Source organism: Centroberyx affinis, unplaced genomic scaffold (genome assembly GCF_046629955.1).
Source record: "Centroberyx affinis isolate AG114_WGS23_722 - 3 ecotype Tasmania unplaced genomic scaffold, CSIRO-AGI_Caff_v1 ptg001966l_1, whole genome shotgun sequence".
Lineage (NCBI taxonomy): Eukaryota > Metazoa > Chordata > Actinopteri > Beryciformes > Berycidae > Centroberyx > Centroberyx affinis.
In genome coordinates, this window is record NW_027280317.1 from 170,831 (window position 1) to 192,616 (window position 21,786).

General features: G+C 41.9%; 3 protein-coding genes across 3 annotated transcripts; 2 read left to right on the forward strand and 1 right to left on the reverse strand.

Moving 5' to 3' along the window:
• The first annotated feature begins 1,107 nt into the window (after window positions 1-1,107).
• gmcl1 (germ cell-less, spermatogenesis associated) lies at window positions 1,108-9,829 on the forward strand. The gene is made up of 15 exons (XM_071530734.1): window positions 1,108-1,428; window positions 2,172-2,354; window positions 2,487-2,610; window positions 2,842-2,938; window positions 3,050-3,147; window positions 3,781-3,893; window positions 4,008-4,073; window positions 4,295-4,379; window positions 4,487-4,577; window positions 4,690-4,830; window positions 5,583-5,652; window positions 5,814-5,889; window positions 6,004-6,149; window positions 7,513-7,600; window positions 7,718-9,829. The coding sequence occupies exons 2-15, from the start codon at window positions 2,179-2,181 to the stop codon at window positions 7,856-7,858; spliced, it is 1,512 nt and encodes a 503-aa protein (XP_071386835.1). The 5' UTR covers window positions 1,108-1,428; window positions 2,172-2,178; the 3' UTR covers window positions 7,859-9,829.
• Window positions 9,830-12,632: 2,803 nt separating this feature from the next.
• Window positions 12,633-14,829, reverse strand: fam136a (family with sequence similarity 136 member A). Its single transcript, XM_071530742.1, has 3 exons — window positions 14,528-14,829; window positions 14,247-14,387; window positions 12,633-13,611 (listed from the first exon to the last, which is right to left on the reverse strand). The coding sequence occupies exons 1-3, from the start codon at window positions 14,612-14,614 to the stop codon at window positions 13,423-13,425; spliced, it is 417 nt and encodes a 138-aa protein (XP_071386843.1). The 5' UTR covers window positions 14,615-14,829; the 3' UTR covers window positions 12,633-13,422.
• Window positions 14,830-15,171: 342 nt separating this feature from the next.
• Window positions 15,172-20,943, forward strand: pcyox1 (prenylcysteine oxidase 1). Its single transcript, XM_071530739.1, has 7 exons — window positions 15,172-15,450; window positions 15,693-15,837; window positions 17,563-17,769; window positions 17,907-18,081; window positions 18,247-18,458; window positions 18,564-18,716; window positions 18,830-20,943. The coding sequence occupies exons 2-7, from the start codon at window positions 15,726-15,728 to the stop codon at window positions 19,498-19,500; spliced, it is 1,530 nt and encodes a 509-aa protein (XP_071386840.1). The 5' UTR covers window positions 15,172-15,450; window positions 15,693-15,725; the 3' UTR covers window positions 19,501-20,943.
• The last annotated feature ends 843 nt before the right edge of the window (window positions 20,944-21,786 follow it).

Below are 21,786 nucleotides of genomic sequence, written 5' to 3' on the forward strand. Positions count from 1 at the left end.
TTCCATGGTGATGATATCAATTTTTTAAACAAAGAACCAACCCTTTTCCATCTAACACGGTTTCTTGAAGGGTGTGAAGAAGAAGAGGACCACTGTAGACCTGTAGATAAACACTGTGAGGCTTTATCGCACTCTTCGGCGTTACATCAGCCTCACATGTGTCGGTTATCTATCTGGGGGAGAGGTTGGTGTGCGAGGTTTCAAATTGTCCAAAACAGAGAAACCTAGCCTAATAGAAACAAGAAAGCACCCGTTGCCTTGGATACAGACGCAGCTGTCCCGTGCGGAAAACCCACGTAGCCAACGTGACCATCCCAAGGTGGCTGGAAACCCCATGTTAAGTCTGAAGACAAAAACAACCGTATATACAAGCGCAATAAACCACTAAGATAGCGATTATGTTTACATTTACAGATACATGTTTTGCCAGCATTTTTTTCGGGCGCGTTTTTATTGGCGTCACTGACGCTATGAATTATGGGCAATTCCCCCTTGCCTTGTTTGCAGCAAGGAGTTCATTAGTTAGTTTATTATTAGTGTATTAAGGGTTTGCAGTCTTACTAGTCCGCATGGAAGGCCTAGCCCCATTGGGATCCACAACTGTATAATTAATAACTTTACATCAATGCTGTATATAATTTGTCATTGTCGAGTTTTATGGCTTTTGTTTTGATATTTTTTGGTGATCTGCATCTATCTTTTTTTATTGCACATCTCAACTAGGCCCCAAAGGTACAATGAGAGGGTGGTAATGAAGAAAAAGAAAAACAGTAAAGACCACACAAGACAACAAGATCAAAACACAAACAATGTGTATCACAGTGACAAAAACAGACGACGTGTCACATAAACTGAATCCATCGTCAGACAATCATCTGGCAGACAACTGCATTAACAAACGCTATGTAAATAGGAATATCATCCCTCCATGTCCATTAAATAAAAAAGAAAGACAGCACGGCTTGTTTGCTGCCATGTTTTCCAGACTTCACTCAGCCTGTCGCACGGTAGATGGCGCCGTTGCGCAAAGTAGCATCTTGTGACGTAGAATTGCTACTAGCAACCAAGCGAAGAAGACAAAAAGCAACCACAAATTTGTAGGTTAGTTCACATCATCTCCTGCCTCCGGGATTTACATTCTTCTGTTTTTTGAAAAATGTAACTGGATCTGAATAGCGCTTTTCGTGATAACACATGATTCGTCTTGTATGGAAGAACCGAGTGTCAGAAGCAACGCTGCTATTTTTTTCTGACTTCTTTTTGTTTTGAATGTAGCAGCTAAGCTAGCGTTAGCTCCACGGCTTGTCTAGCGAACCAGACAGGGAAGACTGGCTTGTCAACGTCTGATGAACTGTGTGACCTGAGATAAACAGCCGTCCGCCCTCTAAAACACACTTCTCCCTCAGATTGTCCGGTGCTGATCACCAGGTAACCCGCTATCATTTCAGTAAGATGTACCGTTTAGTTGATATTGGTTTAGTTACCTCTGGAGTAGCCCGGACGGCCTCAAGATGTCGCTGCGAGTAACGTTAATTTGCGTGAACAACTTGCACCGTGAGTCCGAGTGCAGCCCATGTAAAACTTGTTACACCTCGACCACATATCGCCTGGGCAAGAAGCGGCTGGCTTAAACCGGGATGTGACCGTTTGTTGACAAGGGACTGTTACCTGGAGGCATGCCATCTGCCTGGCTAGCTACAACGCCCACAGAGGACGCCTTCAATTCGTTTCTGAGACATTCAAAGTGGATATTAACACCGAGATCGAGCTTTAACTGTCTATTTTTCCCACATATATCGGTGTTGCATGTACTGAAGGAGGAAGCCATCGCTCCGGAATCTGCATGGTTTTGCATGCGTCGCGCTCAGACTCAAGATGCAATTAAATGCAAATAATTCGCAGCGCCATCTTGAGGCCGTTCCTGCTACCTTTTGTAGATAGACATTCAGCCAGAAGTATGTGTAGCTGCAGCTGACATGCCTCCAGACAAGAGTCCCTTATCAAATAACACCTGCGATCCCATTTCATCTGCTTTTTTCTTGGGTATTTAAGCTGATACCCTTTTTGACAGAGACCTGCACACATACGATTGGCATGTCTTGTCATGTTAATACAATGTCAAGATTGAGCTGATCCATTGTTTTTGTGTTTTTGTTTGTGTCTGTTGAAAGGGTTAAGATGGGCAACCTGGGCAGCAGGTTCCAGTCGTCCTCTCAGGGACCAGAGGAGGTTGCGGAGGGTGCATGCACCAGCCGCAAACATGGCTGTGAGTGTAAGAAGAGGAAACGCAGTGCCCACTGTGACTGTGACAGTGAACAGGAGGAGGAGGACGCTGTACTAGATACACCTCGCAGGCAAGAGATGAATCCCACCGAATGGTCCTATATAACAGCCCGTTCAGTGTCAGATCTCATTTAGTTGGTAGTCTTTTGTCTTACCCTTGCCTTTGCCTCTCCTCTGCTGGCATGTTTTCAAACATGGAACAGGAAGAAATTGAAAAGCACATCGAGATACATCTATCAGACTTTGTTCCTGAATGGGGAAAACAGTGACATTCGCATCTGTGCCCTGGGACAGGAGTGGAATCTCCATAAAGTGTACTTGTGCCAGGTAAAACACGAAGAGACATACACACACACACACACACACACAACGAAGACAACCAGTCATACACTCTTTCATGTAGGTTAAGCCTGCTGTCTGTCATTTAATATAATCTCTCTCTCTCTCTCTCTCTCTCTCTCTCTCTCTCTCTCTCTCTCTCTCTCTCTCTCTCTCTCTCTCTCTCTCTCTCTCTCTCTCTCTCTCCCCCTCCCTCCCTCCCTCTTTCTCATTTTGCAGTCGGGATATTTCTCCAGCATGTTCAGTGGCTCTTGGAAGGAGTCCAACATGATGGTAATCAAGTTGGAGATCCCAGACCAGAACATTGACACAGAAGGTGAGCACCTCAGTCACAGAAAATTGCAATGGATTGATGGGTTGATTTTTTTGAGTTGGTTGAGTCCTTTTGGTGATTGCACTGAACTGTTTTGTGTGTGTGTGTGTAAAGCTCTACAGGTGGTATTTGGATCCTTATACCGGGACGATGTTCTGATCAAGCCCAGCAGGGTCGTCAGTATCCTCGCCGCTGCTTGTATGCTACAGCTGGTCAGTAGATCAACTGTCAGAATCTGTGAAGTTTCCATATGGACTGAAATGAGATATTGTACATGGACAGGTGTTACCAACACATGCATTTTAGCACCGTTCAAAGAGTATTTATTTCAAAGCATTTTTTATTTGTTTCCTACACTGAGCCCCTGAGTGGGAACATTCACCGCTCACTTTCATGTTCACACAAAGAAGTCATAAAAGAGATTTAATTTACCTACTTTCACAGCTGAAAAATGATTAGCTGAATTCAAATGATACCGCATCATTTTACATCACTGACACATTGAGAGTGTCACCCTATCATCTTAGCTCCTACACAGTTTTAGTTGGCAAACCAGCTGAAGTTGACTGCCAGATGGAGTCTATAAGCTACAGTGGAGTGTAACACATACAGCCTGTTTAAGTATTAACAGCCATTACCAAATGGTTATGTGGTTCACAACTAACAGAGTAAATTAGCTGTTGGTTGTAAGCTGCCACAACACCTTAGTGAATAATTCAGACTGCAGTTCTGCTGCTGGCAATAACCTTAAAAATGATATTTCTGGGCAGATGGATTTGTTTTGTATAAATGTGATCAGATGATCTAAAACCTCATGAGGTCCCGTGGTTTGTTGATGTTGACAGGATGGCCTGATCCAGCAGTGCGGAGAGACCATGAAGGAAAACATCAGTGTGAAGACGGTGTGCGGTTACTATTCTTGTGCTAGTATCTACGGCTTGGATTCAGTCATGAAAAAGTCAGATTTTAATTAATTTTGAGTTATTTCAAATCACAATAACTAACATGTAAATATGACATTTATGGTGTATACTTGCATAGATAATGTATGTTTGTGCATCTGTTGTTGCAGGTGTCTTGAGTGGCTTCTGAACAACCTCATGACTCACCAGAATGTCGACCTCATGAAAGAGCTTGGGTATGCATCCTCAGCATTCTTCATCTTCTACATCTTCTTTAACCTTTTGCCCTCACTTGTAAATGAGACTTGTGTTAAAAGTGTGATTTCCTTGTTTAATGAAGGCATCAAATCAGAGTGTATACTGTTATAAAGCTCTTGATTATGGTTTAGCAGAATAACCAGGTTTCAAACCACAGTGTAAAGTCTGTGCACTGAATGTCTCCGTGCTTCATTTACAGGGTAGAGGTGATGGAGCAGCTCATCCACTCGTCCGACCTGTTTGTCATGCAGGTGGAGATGGATGTATACACGGCTCTGAAAAAGGTACAAGGAGAACAGTCATATCTTTTATCCCTCTCAGATACACTCACTGTATTATCAAATCTATCTCTGTTTGTAATAACTCTCTTCATAATTCCCTCTGTCTGTAGTGGATGTTTCTGCAGCTCAATCCATCCTGGGACGGCCCAATCAAGCAGCTTCTGGCTGACGCTGATGCCTGGCTTTGCAAGCGCAGGACAGGTAAGGAGTGAAGACACTTCTTGTGTTGTGAAATCGTATCTTTATACCCAGTCTGTTTTGTTGCTTGATGCATAGACGTTTGACTTTCTCTCCATCTGACCTTTTTCTACAGACCTGTGTGAGAAGGAGCCCTTCTTGAACACAGAGGAAGGTGTACCTTTTCTTTCCATTTTCAAATATGTCCGCCTCCAGTATATCATTAACGACCTGGCGTCTGCACGCATCCTGGAGAGAGACAATATTTTGCCCCCAGGTAAGATGTGGTTCTACCTGAAGTAATTTCATGAACGTGCATCTAAAAGGCGATAGCAGATAATCTGGGTGTCTGTAGGTCCTGGAAAAAAATCCTTAAATTACATTATCTAAACTCAAGGCCTTAAGGGGTCTTGAATTAAGGCTTGGCGATAATTCAATATTATCGTGTCTTTCGTGTTTCAGTGAAATCATATCATCATGATATGCTGATTTTGGGATATTGTGACACACAATTCTGCTGTCTAAATTCATGATAAGCAAATTTTATTTAAAAAGTTAAACATTTTAAGGAATATTATTTGAAAATTTCAGTTTTGTTTGACATCACACCGAACATTACCATTCAGTTCAAAAGGATGAATATTTATTTGATTGTTTAACATATTGTGATATACATATCAATATTGTGATATTGACTTCAACCATATCGCCCAGCCCTATCTTGAATACAGTGAAAAAATTAGGCAATTTAAGTAAATTCAGTTTTCAAGGTCTTAAACATGTTGTGGTTTCTTGGTGCAAAGTTCTGGTGAGACGTTCTTATTGTTTTCATTTTCACGTTTAGTTCACTTGTTAAAGTTGTCTTATATTTAATTCCAACTGGTATTAAAAAGTAGGCATAGTCTTCAATTTGATTTAATGAAACCTGAACACATAATGCAGTAAGCAATTCCATTATATTGTTCTAACTGGTCTTTCCCGTGTGTATGTACCTTGTGTGTGTTTTTCTGTTCATACCCCATATTTCAGATTGGCTAACGTCGGTGTACAAAAACCAGTGGTTCGCCATGCTCCGCACAGAATTTGACAATGACAATGGGTAAGACACTGAGACCCAAACCACTGAAATTATTCTATGACCTATTTAATTTCACCAGTGTCTGTCAGCTGCTGTGTCATCTTGATGCAGCTGTGTAAATCCTATATAATAAATACAATTTTAACGCTGTGTTGATGGTAAAGGTAGCTGTGTGTCTTCAGTCCCCAGGAAGCTAACAAGGAGGAGTTTGAGCTGAGCAGCATGAGGTGTGGCAGGAAACTGACTAAAGATGGGGATGTGAGTTGGACAGTCTCCCTGTTAATAAACATTGTTGTCATTCGTAATTAAAAGCACTGTGTGTAATATCATATTTTCTATAGAAAGTAATGAGTGATATCTTCCTCTCCTCAGTACTGCTGGCGGTGGACGGGCTTTAATTTTGGTTTTGACCTGCTGGTGACCTACACAAACCGCTTCATAGTCTTCAAAAGGAATACATTGAGTCAGCCATGTGGGGGCGCTGTGAGTCTGCAGCCGCGGAGGCATCTGGCATACAGGTCAGTCCTCTACCCGGACAGATCATTCACTGTATCTACAAACTGTGTTTAGCTCCAAGTTGGTATATTGAGTATTCCAGGATGTCATACTGTTTTCCAGGTTGAATGAGTTGGCATCAGAAAAATTCTAACTGTATAGTATAGTAAAGAAATACGTACAACAGGTAGAATATTATATCGAATATTGTTATGCTGAAGCATTTCGTTTTTTTCCCACACTGCATGCTGCAGTGTGCAGCACAGTTAGTAGTGATAAGTACTTTTGAACCATTTTTGTCCTCAATAAGTCTTTATGAATCTGTGGTTTAGATGTAAGACTTGTTTTTCTTCATGTTCAGGCACCTATCGAGACCTTTATAATCCAGTAGTGAGTTTTTACAGCTCTAGATCCTATATTCCTATGTACAGTTTTCATCTAGAAATAAATAATGGTGATAAGTAACGAACAAACAAGTTAATTTATTTTGCATTGCCTGTTGTGTGTGGGGAAAAATGACAAGGCTAAGGGGAAAAAAATGTAAGGGCTGAAATGTTTCTGTAGGCATGTTTACTTTTCTCAAGAACTTCTCACTATTTGTCCATCAGTCACACCCATGTCTGTCTACTTTTCTTGCCTCCACCTCCAGCCCTTGTCTCAAACATCAGTCTGATTCTACACTCAAATTTCAAATTAAAATACATTTGATGTTTCTTGAGGAAAGTTGAGACATCGTAGAAATAAAAACATCTTGAGCTTTTTCATTTAAGACAGCCAAATCTTGCAAGCAGGCAACGCTGAACTGGAAGAATGAGTCGGTTTTAAATCTGACGTTTTTGGAAAATGCATTTAGACACTTTGGTGAAGAAACAGTTAACTTGGAAACTTAGAAATCCTGTATTCATAATTCTGGGGCCTAATTTACCCTCAAATATTGAGAATTACCCTTTTGATAAGATTCCTCTCATTTATTAGTAAAGGAGTAATACTAAGGCACTGGGTAGAGGAGGGCCCACCTGTGATTACTGAATGGCTACCCAAGTGAGGCAAGATTTGAAAAAAACAATTGCTATCTCTAATGGCTAGGTGGTCAGGAATGGGTCTAGTAAGAAGTGAGCCATGGAAGTTTTGCATATACTTTCAAGTTAGTGGTAGTATGCAATTTTTGGGACCCCCCAAGTTCGGTGAGTTTTAGTTTGTGTTGAAAGTTACAGAAACATTATCTACTGAAAGTGTAATAGGAACCTCATTCTTCCTTGTAGACCACAGTAAGTGCAACTGAGCTGAGTTGGTTGGCATAAATCATTAATATGAAGTGAACCACAGGTGTTTGTTTAATAAAACATTGTGTTTATCCAACTCCTTTGTCCATCTCTCTTTGCCCAGGTTACGTCTCGCTTCGTTTGATAGCCGAGGAAAACTGGTTTGCAGTCGCTCGACGGGTTACCAGCTCCTCACCCTCGAGAAAGACCAGGTCAGTGAGGAATACTAACCACACCTACACTCCACTGACTCAACTGTCCTGCTGTTGTTGTGCACATGAAATGCTGTTGTAGAGTTAACTAACATTCCTCCTCCTTCACTCACTCAGGAGTATGTTGTGATGAACCTGGACAGCCGCTTGTTGTCATTCCCCCTCTACGTGTGCTGCAACTTCCTGTATACGTCGCCCCAGCTGGACCACCGGCCAGACGCCTCAGAGCAGGAGAGCAGCACCCACAGTGTGTCTTGATACCCGTTGGACCACAATTAACTGCTACCATTCCCTGGGTAATGCTTCACTCATACGCTCATTACTGACACAAACTTGACCTTCAGTCCAACTGGCCCACGGCACATCAAACACCTCTTGGACATCGGACATGACATCTGCATGCTTTGTAGCTCAGTGTAGTGTTTAGGGGAAATGTTTTGTATCTAAATATTTAGTGTTTGGGCACAGCTATACACGGGGTATACAAAATAACGGAAACACATCATGGAAATCACACATCACACATCTAATGAGGAGTCCGGCTACCTTTTGCCTTCAGAGCAGCTTCAGTCCTCCTTGGATTTCTGTCCTACAAGTCCTGAACTGTTTGTACCGGGATATCGGACCATTCTTCAAGAAGGAGAGACTCCAGCTCTTTGAGGGAAGAAGAAGAAGGTGGAAATTTACTTTGGACTCTGCACTGCAGAGCTTTCCATAAAGGCCCAGTGATGTTTAGATCTGGCAACTGGGCTGTGGAAGGAACTTCATGTGTGGACTTCATCCTGGTGTTTATGAAACCACTCTTGAATTTGTTTAGTAGTGCGTATGGGGGCATTATCATCTTGAAATATGGGAACATTGTGAGGGAACATCATCGGACCCAATGAGATTGACTGCCCACACCGTTACAGGTCCACGGTGTTGACACAGTTGACAACAGACCTTGTGGGGTGAAGGCAGTCTTTGTGTTTCTCCAAACTGTAAACCCGTCCAGATGTAGGAAAGAGGCAGAAAGACGACTCATCAGACCATCTTGTCTGCCATTGTCCACCATCAGACTGCTCAGGGCTCCAGGCCCTTCTAAATTTGGGCTTAACCCTTTTCAGTTTTATGACGATGGCTCACTTTTCAGCGGGGTTGATCACCATAGTAACTGAGGCTGTACACCTAACCTGCTCCGGAGCAGGTTATGTTACCTCCTTACTAATCAACTCTATGAAAAATGTCATCACCACTTCCAGAGGATCTCATGGACTTTATCAAAATAACAAATTAGAGAAATTCCAATTATAAAACCAGATATGAGCAAAAGCATTGCATTCAAATGAATGAAACACGTAATAGAAAGAACTGCAGGGGAATTAACAGATAATCAGAAGGGCTGTTTGCGGGGCAACAGTGTTTAGAGACCAGCAGAACCACTTTCATTTATTACATCAGAGATATAATAATGTTTGTAGTATTTCATTCGCCCACGCTGCCTTAAAGAGGGCTTCTATCAAATAGTTGGTAGCTTAGGCTACATTATTTGATTACAGTTAAAAGCAAAGGGGTTTCAAACACTCCAAACACTGTTGCCCTGCAAACAGCCTTCTTGCTCTGTTAATTCAATACTATCCCCGCTGTGCAGTTCTTTCTATTACATGTCTCAGAATGCTGTGTTTTCGTTTTTGTTCATATCTGGTTTTATAAATGGATTTTTTTGCAATAAAAGTTTAACATTTTAATAACTTAACAAAAACAAAACACTAAAATTTAAACTTTACACATAACCTGCTCATGTGTTGAATTTTAGTTTTTAGTTTTGTGGTGTTTAGCAGCTATACTGATAAATGTCTATCGCTGTCTATCGACTTGCGACCTCTGTTCCTCTTTTGCGATGCAGTTTATCTGTTTGGCATACTGTATGTTGTCAGGATTTTGAGACTGTTCCCCTTACCACATTAATTACTTTTTATTTTGTTTTTTTTTTACCTGCAATTTGGGCACCGACTTTGGCGTCTTTGGAAGTTAGTTACCTCATGTTGCTTTGAAAACTCATAAAAGTGCTGATTGTCAGCCACATACTGCTAACTCGCATTCTGCTTAATAATATGACTCACTTGTGTAGCTGCCATTGTAATTGTGAGTTGTTTTTCATTTGGGGTTTCTATTATTTATTTGTACTTCATTTGTATGATTTATTTTTGCAAAAGAAAATATGTATAAAACCTTCGACTGCCAATAAAACTGCCCACCCAAGTGGGCTGTGGTGCTATCTCCTTCTCCAAAATACGTCTTTACTACACTGTACAGTTATTGCTTTCTTGATGCCTCTGTAGTTATGACAGGCAACATGAGTTACTCCTGATTGATATTGAACATGTCTTCTGACAAAGTTTTTTTTTTTGAATTGGAACAGAAGACAAATGCTGGTAGAGCGGACTTTGAGAGTATCAACTTGATTGGTTTGTGGTCGCTCTGAACATGAGATGTCAGATCTCCCTTCACCTGTGAAGAGGAGCAGGACTCACAATCCAGCCACTTTCATGATGGGGAGAAATCCCAATATTACCCCTCAGAGATTAGGGCATAAAACAGGAATTTTGAAATCAAAGGACAAACTATGATGTTTCCCCAGTAGAACATACCTTAAATAATAAGAATATTACAAAACGTATGAAAATAGTCAAATTCTCAGTGCCAGAGCCTCAAAAACATGCATGACTGTGCGGGTGATTTGTCTGCAAAAGACAGAACCCAGGACAGACTTAGCATGATGGGACGGTGTTTGAGAGGAAGAGGGGGGTAAAGATGAAGATAATGATTATGTAAAGTAGAGGTTATGAAACAATATGTAAGGTTTTGAAAAGATTGTAGGCAAAATGTTTAAAGAAATTATATAAAAACCGACATCTCAACAGTAGACTTATATAGAAACCTCAAAATGAAAATAAAAATTGTTGGGAGGTTGGTATTTGGGTTGCTAGTGATGGGAATTTAAAGGAAAATATTTTTTTCTGTAGCTATTTTCAGGGGTGACTGTTAAAGCGTTAACAAAGTAGTCCAGCAGTTTGACTCCATTAATGTCACCGATCATGCATAATCCCACAAGAAATCACCCCAAGCACTCAGATAAGACTCTGATTGATACTGTTCTTTCAAATACTCATAAGTATCAGTTTGGTGTAATGACTGAAGTGATCACTCCTTTATTGCATACATGTAGCTGTAATAACTGGTTTTATTTATCATAAACGATTACTGAAAAACTTCAGCAGACAAGCATTCCTACACAACACAGCCTCTGCAAAATAGATTCAGCTTGATCTCCTCTGTTGACGACACCTGATCCTTGTTTCATCATTTTTGTTTGCTCAATATGCCTTCATGGAAATGAAAATGAGAAGAGCTGGGTGATCCATTTCACAGACACACACCTGAATTCACTCTCGCTCCCCACCAACACTTTTTCATATCTTTCAGAATTGTGTGACTTGAGAGACTGGCTGAAAAATGTGTTTACGTACTCTTTAATACAGTAAACCACATTCTTACTGATAGATTATGAAGTATTGGTGTCACTGCACGTCCTTTTGTCTGGTTTTCTTTCTGACAGTATCAGTGTCAAGTCAGAACATTTGCTGTCACTAAGAAAGTGCCTCAAAGGTCAGTTCTGGGCCCTAGCCTTTTTCCCCCCAATATAAATGAACGCCAGCCTCAGAGTTGGAGGTATTTCCTATGTTCATTTGTGTGCAGGTGACAGTTTTCTATTCAGCTGGCCTCTCTCCAGAGTGTGTTTTGGTCTCTCTTCAATGCATTTTTAATATGATTCAGCAGTCCAAAGTTTCCTTGCTAAACTTGGTGATGAATACAAAGACAAAGGCCATGTGGTTTGGTTGGAAAAACAGTCTGGACCCCCGGAGCTTTCTGTCTAATTGTGTTCACAGCTTGAGGCGGTCACTTCTTCAAGGTTACTAACCCTTACTAACCCTAACCCCACTAAGGTTGCTAACCCTAACCAAATACCCAGCTGGGTATTTGGTGAGACTGTACCTGATCCTTCAACCAGCACATTCAGAAATGTCAGGCACAAGTCACACCTCGTCTTAAGCTTTCTCTAACGCATCTGTTACTCAGCTCTCTAAACTAATTCTGGTCCAGTTGACTATCTGACCCGTGTTAGATTATGGTCATGTAATATACACTGCAGCAAGTTAAGGTGCCAGGAGAAACCCTTCTTGGTTTGACTACCCCACATTTCCGTCCAAGTCCCCAAAATCAGGTCCAGTCCAGTCCTTTTTATCCAATGACTGGTATCTGTTGCAAAGGACCTAAAATGAGGTTTTAGTCTCCATATCTGCATTCAACAACTCGTATTTGAGGCATTTGTATGTTTGTTGTATTACATCCCAGTAATCCCTTTTAACAACTTCATTCATGACTTGACCTTTCTTTTTGACTGCTGGTATCATTGAAAATATTTCTCTATGATTCTTTGTTTGCTTATTGATGTTTGTCATTAAGCTATATTATTTTGGCTTTGTCTGCTGAATCCTATCATTCTCCAGCTTGCTGCAATATGGTCTATTGTTGGTCTACGTAATTCATATCTTGTGTTTTTATTAATTGACTCCCCCTGCCTAACCCATTTCCTGCAAAGGGCCTTTTGTTATTGCAAATATGGATTTGTTCTTAATTCCCTGACCTACATAATTAAATTGGTTTCACCAAAGTTCGAGATTCAAAACATTTTGAATAGAATATTGTTTTGGACCAATTAAATAGGTTGTGGGGTTTACCTGGATCTTGTAGTATTTGTTTTTGTACAATTTTCACACTCATTCAGGCAGCAACTTTACAACATCGTCTTTCTTCTCCCATTATTTGTATATGATAGAGAATGTTTCTCCTCAGTCATTAAAACTAATGTAATAACAGCTACAGTATATTGATATGTTTGTCTTTGCCTACTAATAATACTCTTTAAGCAGAACTCTAATGTCCTTGATATTTTAGTAGTAAAGCAATCCACAAACAGTTACATCTACAGTAGTTTAATTTCAATATAAACAAATTTCACCAATGGGGAAGATGAGCACAGCACACACTGAACATCAAAGAACAGAACAACAAAGATGGATGAGAGAGTCGAGGGAGGAGAGAACTGATAACGGCAAAGAGCTTCAGAGTTTAAATCCAGCTGAGACGAGTCATTTATAAAATCCTAAAAACAACCATAGCCTATGTCATTCAAGATTTTATCCATGAATAGATGCAAGTTTATGAGATGTTTACATGATGTACACTTCCAATAATTGAAATGTAAAACTCATATTTGCACAGATTGAATTTACCATTAAAAACGCATTCTAGTATACAGGTCTCTTCCTAGCCAGATTCAGCAGATAATCACATGACACCAGATGCATCGCATTACATTTCTTTCTTGTTGCAATGGCACAAATACACTGAGAACGCATGCCAAGAGGTTTCAGCTCCCAGTGTCAGGGTGGCGGTCACATCGATCACACAAAGTACGGTTAACGGGTCTCACAGTGAGAAGCTCATTCAGTCTGAGGGGATCTGTGAAGTGCATGCCGAGTCCAGTCTCCCCAACAGAAACAGCATTCAGAGGAACCTCAACCTCAGCCTCAGTAAACTCTAAGCTAAACGCCACGTGTTCCCTTTCCACTTCCCCCCCCTCTTGCCGTGTGTCGCTCAGTTGTTACAGGTCAAACTGACCGAGTTCACTAACCCCCGCCTGCTGCGGTGTGGAGCGGAGCGAGCCCCGGCCGTCTGGCCTGCAGAGCGGACTGCTGCAGCCGTCCCGCTCCCGCTCCTCACTGCGGTATAGAGTCCAAGTTCTCTTTGAGCCTGCGGGTCATGCTGGGGATCAGGTTGACGTGGTCGTCCACGCAGCTGCCCACGCAGCGGTCCATCAGCGCCCGCACCGCCGGCTCCTTGGCCCCGGAGTCAAACAGGTCCTTGGCCTTGTCGTTGCAGTGCATGGTGCACCTGGTCAGACGGTCCTGTAGGAGCAGGAGGACAGATACAGGTCAGACCCACTGATGACAGGGACCACAGACCTCAGGGAGATGCAGTGAGCAGGGTGATCGTGTGAACTGGTTGATGGCAGTGCATATTTAACGTTTTTTTTTCTTCCCCAAATAATAATAATAGTAGCTTTATTTGTATAACACTTTTCTAAACACAATGTTAACAAAGTGCTTTACATGAAACACAAAGAGACAGTGATGTTAAAGTACCACAAGTAAATAATGTGGAATAAAAATAATAAATACATAAAAAATAGGAATAAAAGGTAATACAAGAGATACAAAAATACAACTAGAAAACAGAGATACAACTAAAAACAAAGACAATTTTACAAAAAGGTTTGCCTAAACCACATGAATGTCCAGACAATACAAGGTGTCCCCTAAAGAGACTGCAATAAATAACTAATTAATTAAAAGTAAACAAGTAATAAAACGATACAGCTATAAAGGAACAGTTCAAATATAAAAGCCTGTCTATATTTTTTCTAGTTATTTCCTGTTCATGCATCTTGGTCTAAGGACGAGGTTGGGACAGTTTTGTTTTTCTCCTGTACTGTAGAGGGGATTTAAAAGATGAAACTGGCAGATAGGTTGTGTTCCCTCACCTGAAATTTCTCCAGCTCTGAAGTCACCAGTCCCTGAGCCTTGGCCAGAGGAGTGTGGCACCGCTCGATACACTGGTGCACCTGTGACATTGAGTCCGTGGGCCGGTCACAGCAGTCTGCGCTGCACCTGAACATAAGACCCTAGGACAAGAGTTCACTTCATTAATTCCGATATAAATAAAGCATAATGCTATTGAGGAGACTGGCGTTATGTAATGCAGAGGATGTTTGTGCAAAAGACAGTGTTGTGCAGTACACCATGTATTTCCCCAGCCACCTACTTGCATTTTGCGGATATGGTCCCTTTCTAGGCTCTGGACCATGTCTTCGACCACCGTCTGCATGCGTGCCTGATGCGCCTCTGCCATCTCGCTCCTCCGTCCTCCTCGGTCCGTCTCGTGCTCAGGTTCAAACTCGAGACCAACTCAAACATCTAACGTTAACTGCGCGAGGTCTCGGCGGTGTATCGGCGACGTCCGCGGCCAAGTTGTGGTTCGGCAAATCAAGTTTCTTTACATTACAATTTGAAAATAACTAAGGTCACCTCCGTGCAAGCATGGTTCGTAAACGGCAGTTACGTCACCTCCGCCTTTCTTCCGCAAAAAAATATCTTGTTCCGTTTTGTTCGGTCGCAATCCAAGATGACGGCAAGCGAGATATCTACAAAACCCCCGAGTGCTTCTAAATTAATATCGACACTCTTGATGTTTCTTCTTTCCTGCGATTATAATCCTCGTTTTGCCGCCGAGATTAATTTTCCCTTAAAATAAAAAGGTCATAAACCAAATTTGAAAATGTTCGCTAAATGTGACGTGGGTTTATGATATAGCCAGTAAATATATAGATATAATATATTTTACTGTCACGAAAAAGAACATATATGGAGCTATACCGTGGTTTGGGTATCAAGACAAAAATTAAAAAATAGGCGCGTTTTCAAAGACTTTTATTGTGAAGTCCGAATTCAAAATGTGACAGGAAGTGTGCTTCATTTTTTTAGGCTACGCTCGCGGTGCTCCGACGTGACTCCAGCTTTAACACAAGTTAGTTTTTTCCCCCACACTAGTCTCATAGTAACTTGTATTAACCCACCAGTTTGCTGTATAACTAGACATACGGGCAGGTGTAGCTAGCTTGACAGTTAGCCTGAAGCTTGATGGTGAAGACGACAGTTTGAAGCCGCTCCTCCCGTGACTCTGAAGCGGTGAGCACACTGCAGTTTATCACTTCTACTTCTAACACTTCCCCTCAGAAAGAGTTTTGAATACGATGCTAACAGACAGTTATGACAGTACTGACTTAGGCAATGCAGTCAGTTGTTTACAAATCCACCTGCTGTCCTTTGAGCTGGTCTGTAATCTTGTGAATGTGACCTTTGACCAGTATTCATAGAGACTACAACTTGACTTAACTGATAATAATGCTTTTTGTTTTCCACTTGTGCAGATGCCCATTATTTCAAAGTACTAGAAGCCCACGATGAGTGTAAAAACCCTGTCACTGAGAGCGCTGCTGTTCCTGGGGCTTTGTCAGACCGGGAGGAGAAGTCTAGCCTCGGCTCCAGAGCTGCGAGACCAGCCCAAGAGGATAGGTGGGTCCCAAAGTCCCAAACCTCCACAAATCACTCCTCCTCTCCTCCACTACTTCCTACTTTCCTCCACTACCTCCTGCTAGGCCTGGGCGATAATTCAATATTATCGATTATCGTCTTTCAGTGGAATCATATCGTGATGATATGGAGATATTTTGATATTGTGACACACATTTCTGCTGTCTAAATTAATGATGACAAGCAAATTTTACTTAAAAACTGATAAAATGAGGTATGGTAGGAATATTATTTGAAAATTTCAGTTTTGTTTGACACCACACCTAACATTACCATTCGGTTCAATGAGATGAACATTCATTTGATTATTTAACGTGATTTTGCATACATGAACCATATTGTGATATATATATTGATATCAAGAAAAATCCTTATGATTATCATGATATTGATTTCAACCATATCGCCCAGCCCTACCTCCTCCTGTCCTCTGTGACCTGGTAATTACAATTTACAATTACAATTTCACATTTGGCAGACGCTTTTATCCAAAGCGACTTACACATGAGATTTGCATACAACACAAGCAAGTTTCTAGATAGGAGAGAACAACAAGAGTAAGTGCTGTTTGTAATTGATGTTGGTGCCGCCATGTTGCTCGCTGGCCCAACTGTGGAGGAAACGAGAGAAGCCGCTTTGGCGTAGGATGAACAAGCGTATCCTCCCCGGGAAGTCTTTTCAAATTTAGTGGGGGAGGGGGATGACTTCATTGTGACCATGCCCAGAATATGACATCATTTACAAAACTTGAAAAAAAAAATAAAAGGTAAACATAAGAGTGTAAGGGATTATGAAATGTAGGATGGGCTTGTTTTAATAACTGTTATGGCTTCCACATCTCAGAAGAGCAAAGTTGCAAGAGTCAAATTTATTGGAATTAGGCCCACTAAGAAAATCAGCAATGTAGCCTGAGGAAAAAGGTTCATCCCTGAATGTGTGTTAACTCTACACAGACCAACTGTATAGTCTGTTAGCTATCAAATGCACACCGGCAGGATGGCAGCACATTCTGCTAAGTGTGTATAAAAACTTTGATTGGCCACTTCATCAATAGCAGACGTCCATTTTTGATGATGGAGTAGCGAATACACTCTCCACTTCCCCTCGCTCCCTCCTCTCCTCCACTCCATTCCTTCCCCTCGTCTCCTCCAAGCTCTTTCCTGGTAGAAAAGGAGTGGTAGTTAGGAAGGGAAGGAAAGGAGGAGTGAAAAAGCTTTGGCACGCACCCCCAGTGTGAGCCTGGCGTGGATAGGATTAGGGTTGCAACTAACGATTATTGTCATTGTCGATTATTTTCTCGATTAATCGATTAGTTGTTTGGTCTATAAAATGTCAGAAAATGGTGAAAAATGTGGATCAGTGTTTCCCAAAGCCCAAGATGACATCCTCAAATGTCTTGTTTTGTCCACAACCCAAAGATATTCAGTTTACTGTCATAGAGGAGTAAAGAAACCAGAAAATATTCACATTTAAGAAGCTGGAACCAGAGAATTTTGACTTATTTTTCTTAAAAAATTACTCAAACCGATTAATCGATTATCAGAATAGTTGGCGATTAATTGAATAGTTGACAACTAATCGATTAATCGTTGCAGCTCTAGATAGGATGCATGTGTGAATGCATGTAAGTGCGTGAAACGGACCTCAAGAGGATGATTTCAGCTGAGCCAGTCTTACAGTTGTTTTTCTTCGTGTGCGTCTTCGTAGCGGTGGTCGGAGCGGGCATCGGCGGCACAGCGACAGCATTCTTCCTGCGGCAGGAGTTCGGACCAGGAGTGAAGATCGATGTATTTGAACCAGGCACTGTTGGCGGGCGACTAGCGACTGTGAAGATCGGGGATTATGAGTTTGAGACGGGAGGCTCTGTCATCCACCCCCTGAACCTACACATGAAGCACTTTATTGATAGATTAGGTAACGTCAACCTCTCTTAATACATGAATAATCAAAACCATCATTTGTATATAGTCTAATACATAAGTTTGATACGAGTCCCACCGTTATCTTTTAGTTGGAGAACTCACTGTATCTGTGTCTCCTGTGTTGGCCAGGTATTTCCCAGAGGAAGGATGTCCCGTCCAAAATGGCTATTTTTGATGGAAAGGAGCTCACCTTTGAAGAGAGCGACTGGTTTATTGTGAATATCCTGCGCTTGCTCTGGAGATACGGGTTCAACTTCCTTCGAATGCACATGTGGGTGGAGAGTGTTTTGGACAAATTTATGAGGTGAGAACGGCCTTCATTTACTGATGTACTATAAATATAAAAACTCAGTCTGACTCTGAACGCAGTTGTCATGGCACCCAAATCTTACCCTTTTAGCATGAAATTCAGGAATGTTTTCACTGAAGGACTATTCTGTTAGTTATCTTAATGATCTTGTCTTCACAGGATCTACCAGTACCAGCAGTTTGGTTACAGCTTCTCCAATGTGGAGAAGCTGTTGCATGCGATGGGCGGTGATGGTTTTCTCACCCTGGCCAATCAGACCCTGGAGGAGGCGATGCTGGGCGAGGGATTCTCACAGATCTTCCTCAACGACATCGTGGCACCCATCACTCGTGTCAACTACGGCCAAAGTATCCGCATCAATGGCTTTGTGGGTACGTTTCACAGTATAAACACCAGAATTTGGATTCGTTTTTTTTGCTGAAAGCCCAAAGTTTTGGGGGTGTAAAAGAGTGTTAAATGTTTCTTCTTGTCTGTAGGAGCGGTGTCATTAGCGGGGGCAGATCCAGGCCTGTGGGCAGTGGACGGAGGTAATAAAAGAGTTTGCTTAGGACTGCTGTACAACTGCAAAGCCGAGCTCATCCCAGCCAGAGTGACTTCCATTTCAGTCAAGGTTCGGCCGTCCAAGTCGGGTATGGTTTAAATTCCTTCATCTGGTCATTTTGTCTTATGATGGATTTCTCCTGTGCACGTTTTTCAGTTTTTGATCTTCTCAACCTAACTGCTTTCTGCCTCCCGTTCTCAGGCACCACAGCCAGTTTCTATGAGCTCAATTATGTCGGGGAATCTGGCTCAGCGCACTCCCTGTACGACATAGTGATTATAGCCACGCCGCTTCACCTGGGTAAGTCTGACATCAGCTTCTCGGGCTTCTCCCCACCCATCCCCTCTCACTACCCCGGGCGCTACCACCAGACGGTCTCCACCCTGGTGCACGGCCTGCTCAACGTGTCGTACCTCGGGACCTCAGAGCGGGCCTCGAAGTTCACGGTGTCCGACGTCCTCACCACAGACTCAAAGGACTCTGTCATCAACAGCCTGAGCTCCATCGACCCCGTGCACATCCCTCCGGGTTACGCACGGCCGCCCGCCAGCCAGACCAAAGTCTGGAAGGTGTTCTCTCCCCAGCCGCTGACCCAGGAGCAGCTGCGGCACATGTTCCTCTCCTGGGATTCGGTGTCAGAGACGCAGTGGCTGGCTTACCCCACCTACCGCCCGCCCCACCGTAGGACCCCTCCCTTCATCCTGCATGACCGGCTGTACTACCTCAGCGCTGTGGAGTGGGCAGCCAGCGCCATGGAGATGAGCGCCATCTCCGCCAGGAACCTGGCGCTGCTGGCTCACCACCGCTGGCACGGCCTGGGCGCCAAGATAGACCAGGAGGACCTGCACACCCGTCTGCGAGGGGAGCTCTGAAGATCGAGAAGCAGGGACGTGACTACTTATGATGCGAAGCAAAAACGCAATAATATCAATCAGGCATATATCACACAAACACACACAGGCTCACACACACACACCTACCCCACCACACTGTAATAAAACTCCTATCGCGGCAATCCCAACACTCTTATCAGGTATGTGGGGTGCTCAGCCCTCGTAAAACTTAACCAACATAACTTTATTCACAGTTCGTCCTTCTTGACATTTAAAACCGAAGGCATCACCTTTTGTTATCACTGTGAACTATGCATAGTGAACCATGCTGCACTGCAGGGTCGACTTAAAAATGTTCCCCTTGTCTTGTACAAAGTTTATTTTTAGATAGAGCTTTATGTGCATTGCTGCTGTTATGAACGTGGTGCAGCTAACGTCTAAGAAATCAGTTTGTTGGCGTCACACAAACCAACCGGCGTCTCCCTGTGGCTAAACTCTAAATAATAATAATGTAGTAATAATAATTATGTCCCCATGCTGATAGATTCAGGTGTCTTCCGATCATTTCTCAGTCTCTACCTCTTCAGCAGACTACTGTAAATCTTGTTCATGACAACAGGCAGCTGTCATCAAGAAAGTTGGGCCACCAAAAGATGTTTTCTTGGCAAATTTGAATACACAGAATTAACAAACCCATGTCTTTTCTCACTATTTAAATGTACTAATAATATAAAGACAGTCGTTGGAGAGAACCTAATCACACTGACCAGTTAATGTCCTTGGTGTTATTCTTAAGCTTTTTCAAAACTATTGTGGTGCCTTAAAGATATCAAACTAAATCAAACTAACTAACTGTCAAGTCTCCCTGTAATTTATAAAATCCTTTGACCATTGAATCTTTCAATTATCAATGAAATAAAAATTGTGCCATCAGAGTCAGACCACCAGGACCAAACTTGTTTTAGTATGATGTATCTCTGTATATTGTTGTAACATAAAGGGGAGACATTGTTTTAAAATATTCTGTATTTATCAGTTACCATTCTGGAGATTGTCAGATGTCTGTTAAAAAATGCCTACCTAGACCACTTTGATATTCTTTAACTACTTTACTCCTTCTTTCTGAAGCACTTTTAGAGTTGTTGTTTTTTTTTTAGATTTTCTAAGGGGTTTTCAGGGTGAGTATGTTTCTAAACCTACTGTAGCAAAAACTAATCAATAGTGCACTTTAATCCATAGAATAGGGTTGTTTTAGTCCCTTGTAGATACCGAAAATCAATAAAAGAAAAGGAAGTGGTATTTTGAGACCAACTGCTTCAGCACAAATAAAACGAGACCTTTTGTTAAAATGGTATTAATAATCTAAAGGCTTACTGTCTTTAGCTCTACTTGATTTGATGATTTTATTTGATTCCCAACAATATTGAAGCCTCCCAAACTGTACTGTCTGTTTTGAAAATGTTTACAATCACAATAAAGTGATGAGAGGTTGTCTGCATTGTTTTGTCATTTTACTTTTTACTCCACAGCCATCAGTTGTCATTTAAAGGATAAGGCTGGTGTTTTTTAATGCATTGCTGACCGTCAACAAATCCTATGAAAATAACTAAATCAGCAATGATTTTGTTTTGCCAACAAATCTCATCCATGTAGCCGGTGCCCAATGCAGCCATAGAACTCCATTGTATTAAAAAACTAACTATTAAAAACACGTCAAAGAGCCATGCTGCTGCTCTGGCAGCATATTTCATCATCGCGATGCAATGGGCCAGCCGACTTTTTCCTCAAACAACTTAGTAAGCCAGCTGTAAAGATGTTTGCGATCTCAGGAAAGTAGTTCCGTAGCACCGAAAATAGTCCCCAGCATAATGAAGAATTTGTTCCCATTTGAATTTGATTTGGTAATAACTACAACAGCCTGACTTTTCGTGGTAACAGTTAGTGCTTTTTAAAATTATGTCTTTGTGAGCTGTATTTCAAGGTTTTTAGCTTACAATTGGAGCCAATGACTTCTGGGTTGACGGCTAAAAACGGTACGTGGGAAGTCAGAAAGTAACAGGAGTAGAGCAGACGCATTGTTGATTTTGTTATTTGCATAGGATTTGTTGATGGTAAGCAATGCATTAAAAAACACCAGCCTTATCCTTTAATGGCAGTCTTTGCTACCTTTCCACTACTACAATTACAGTGGTCATTACGCAGGTTTTATGTAGCTGCACAGTGTAAGCGGCATGGAGGTGGAACTGGGTGAAGTGTCAATCAAATATCAGGATGATCCTCTACTCTGTGGATCAGATGCCAACACACACATGATGGGATGACTGG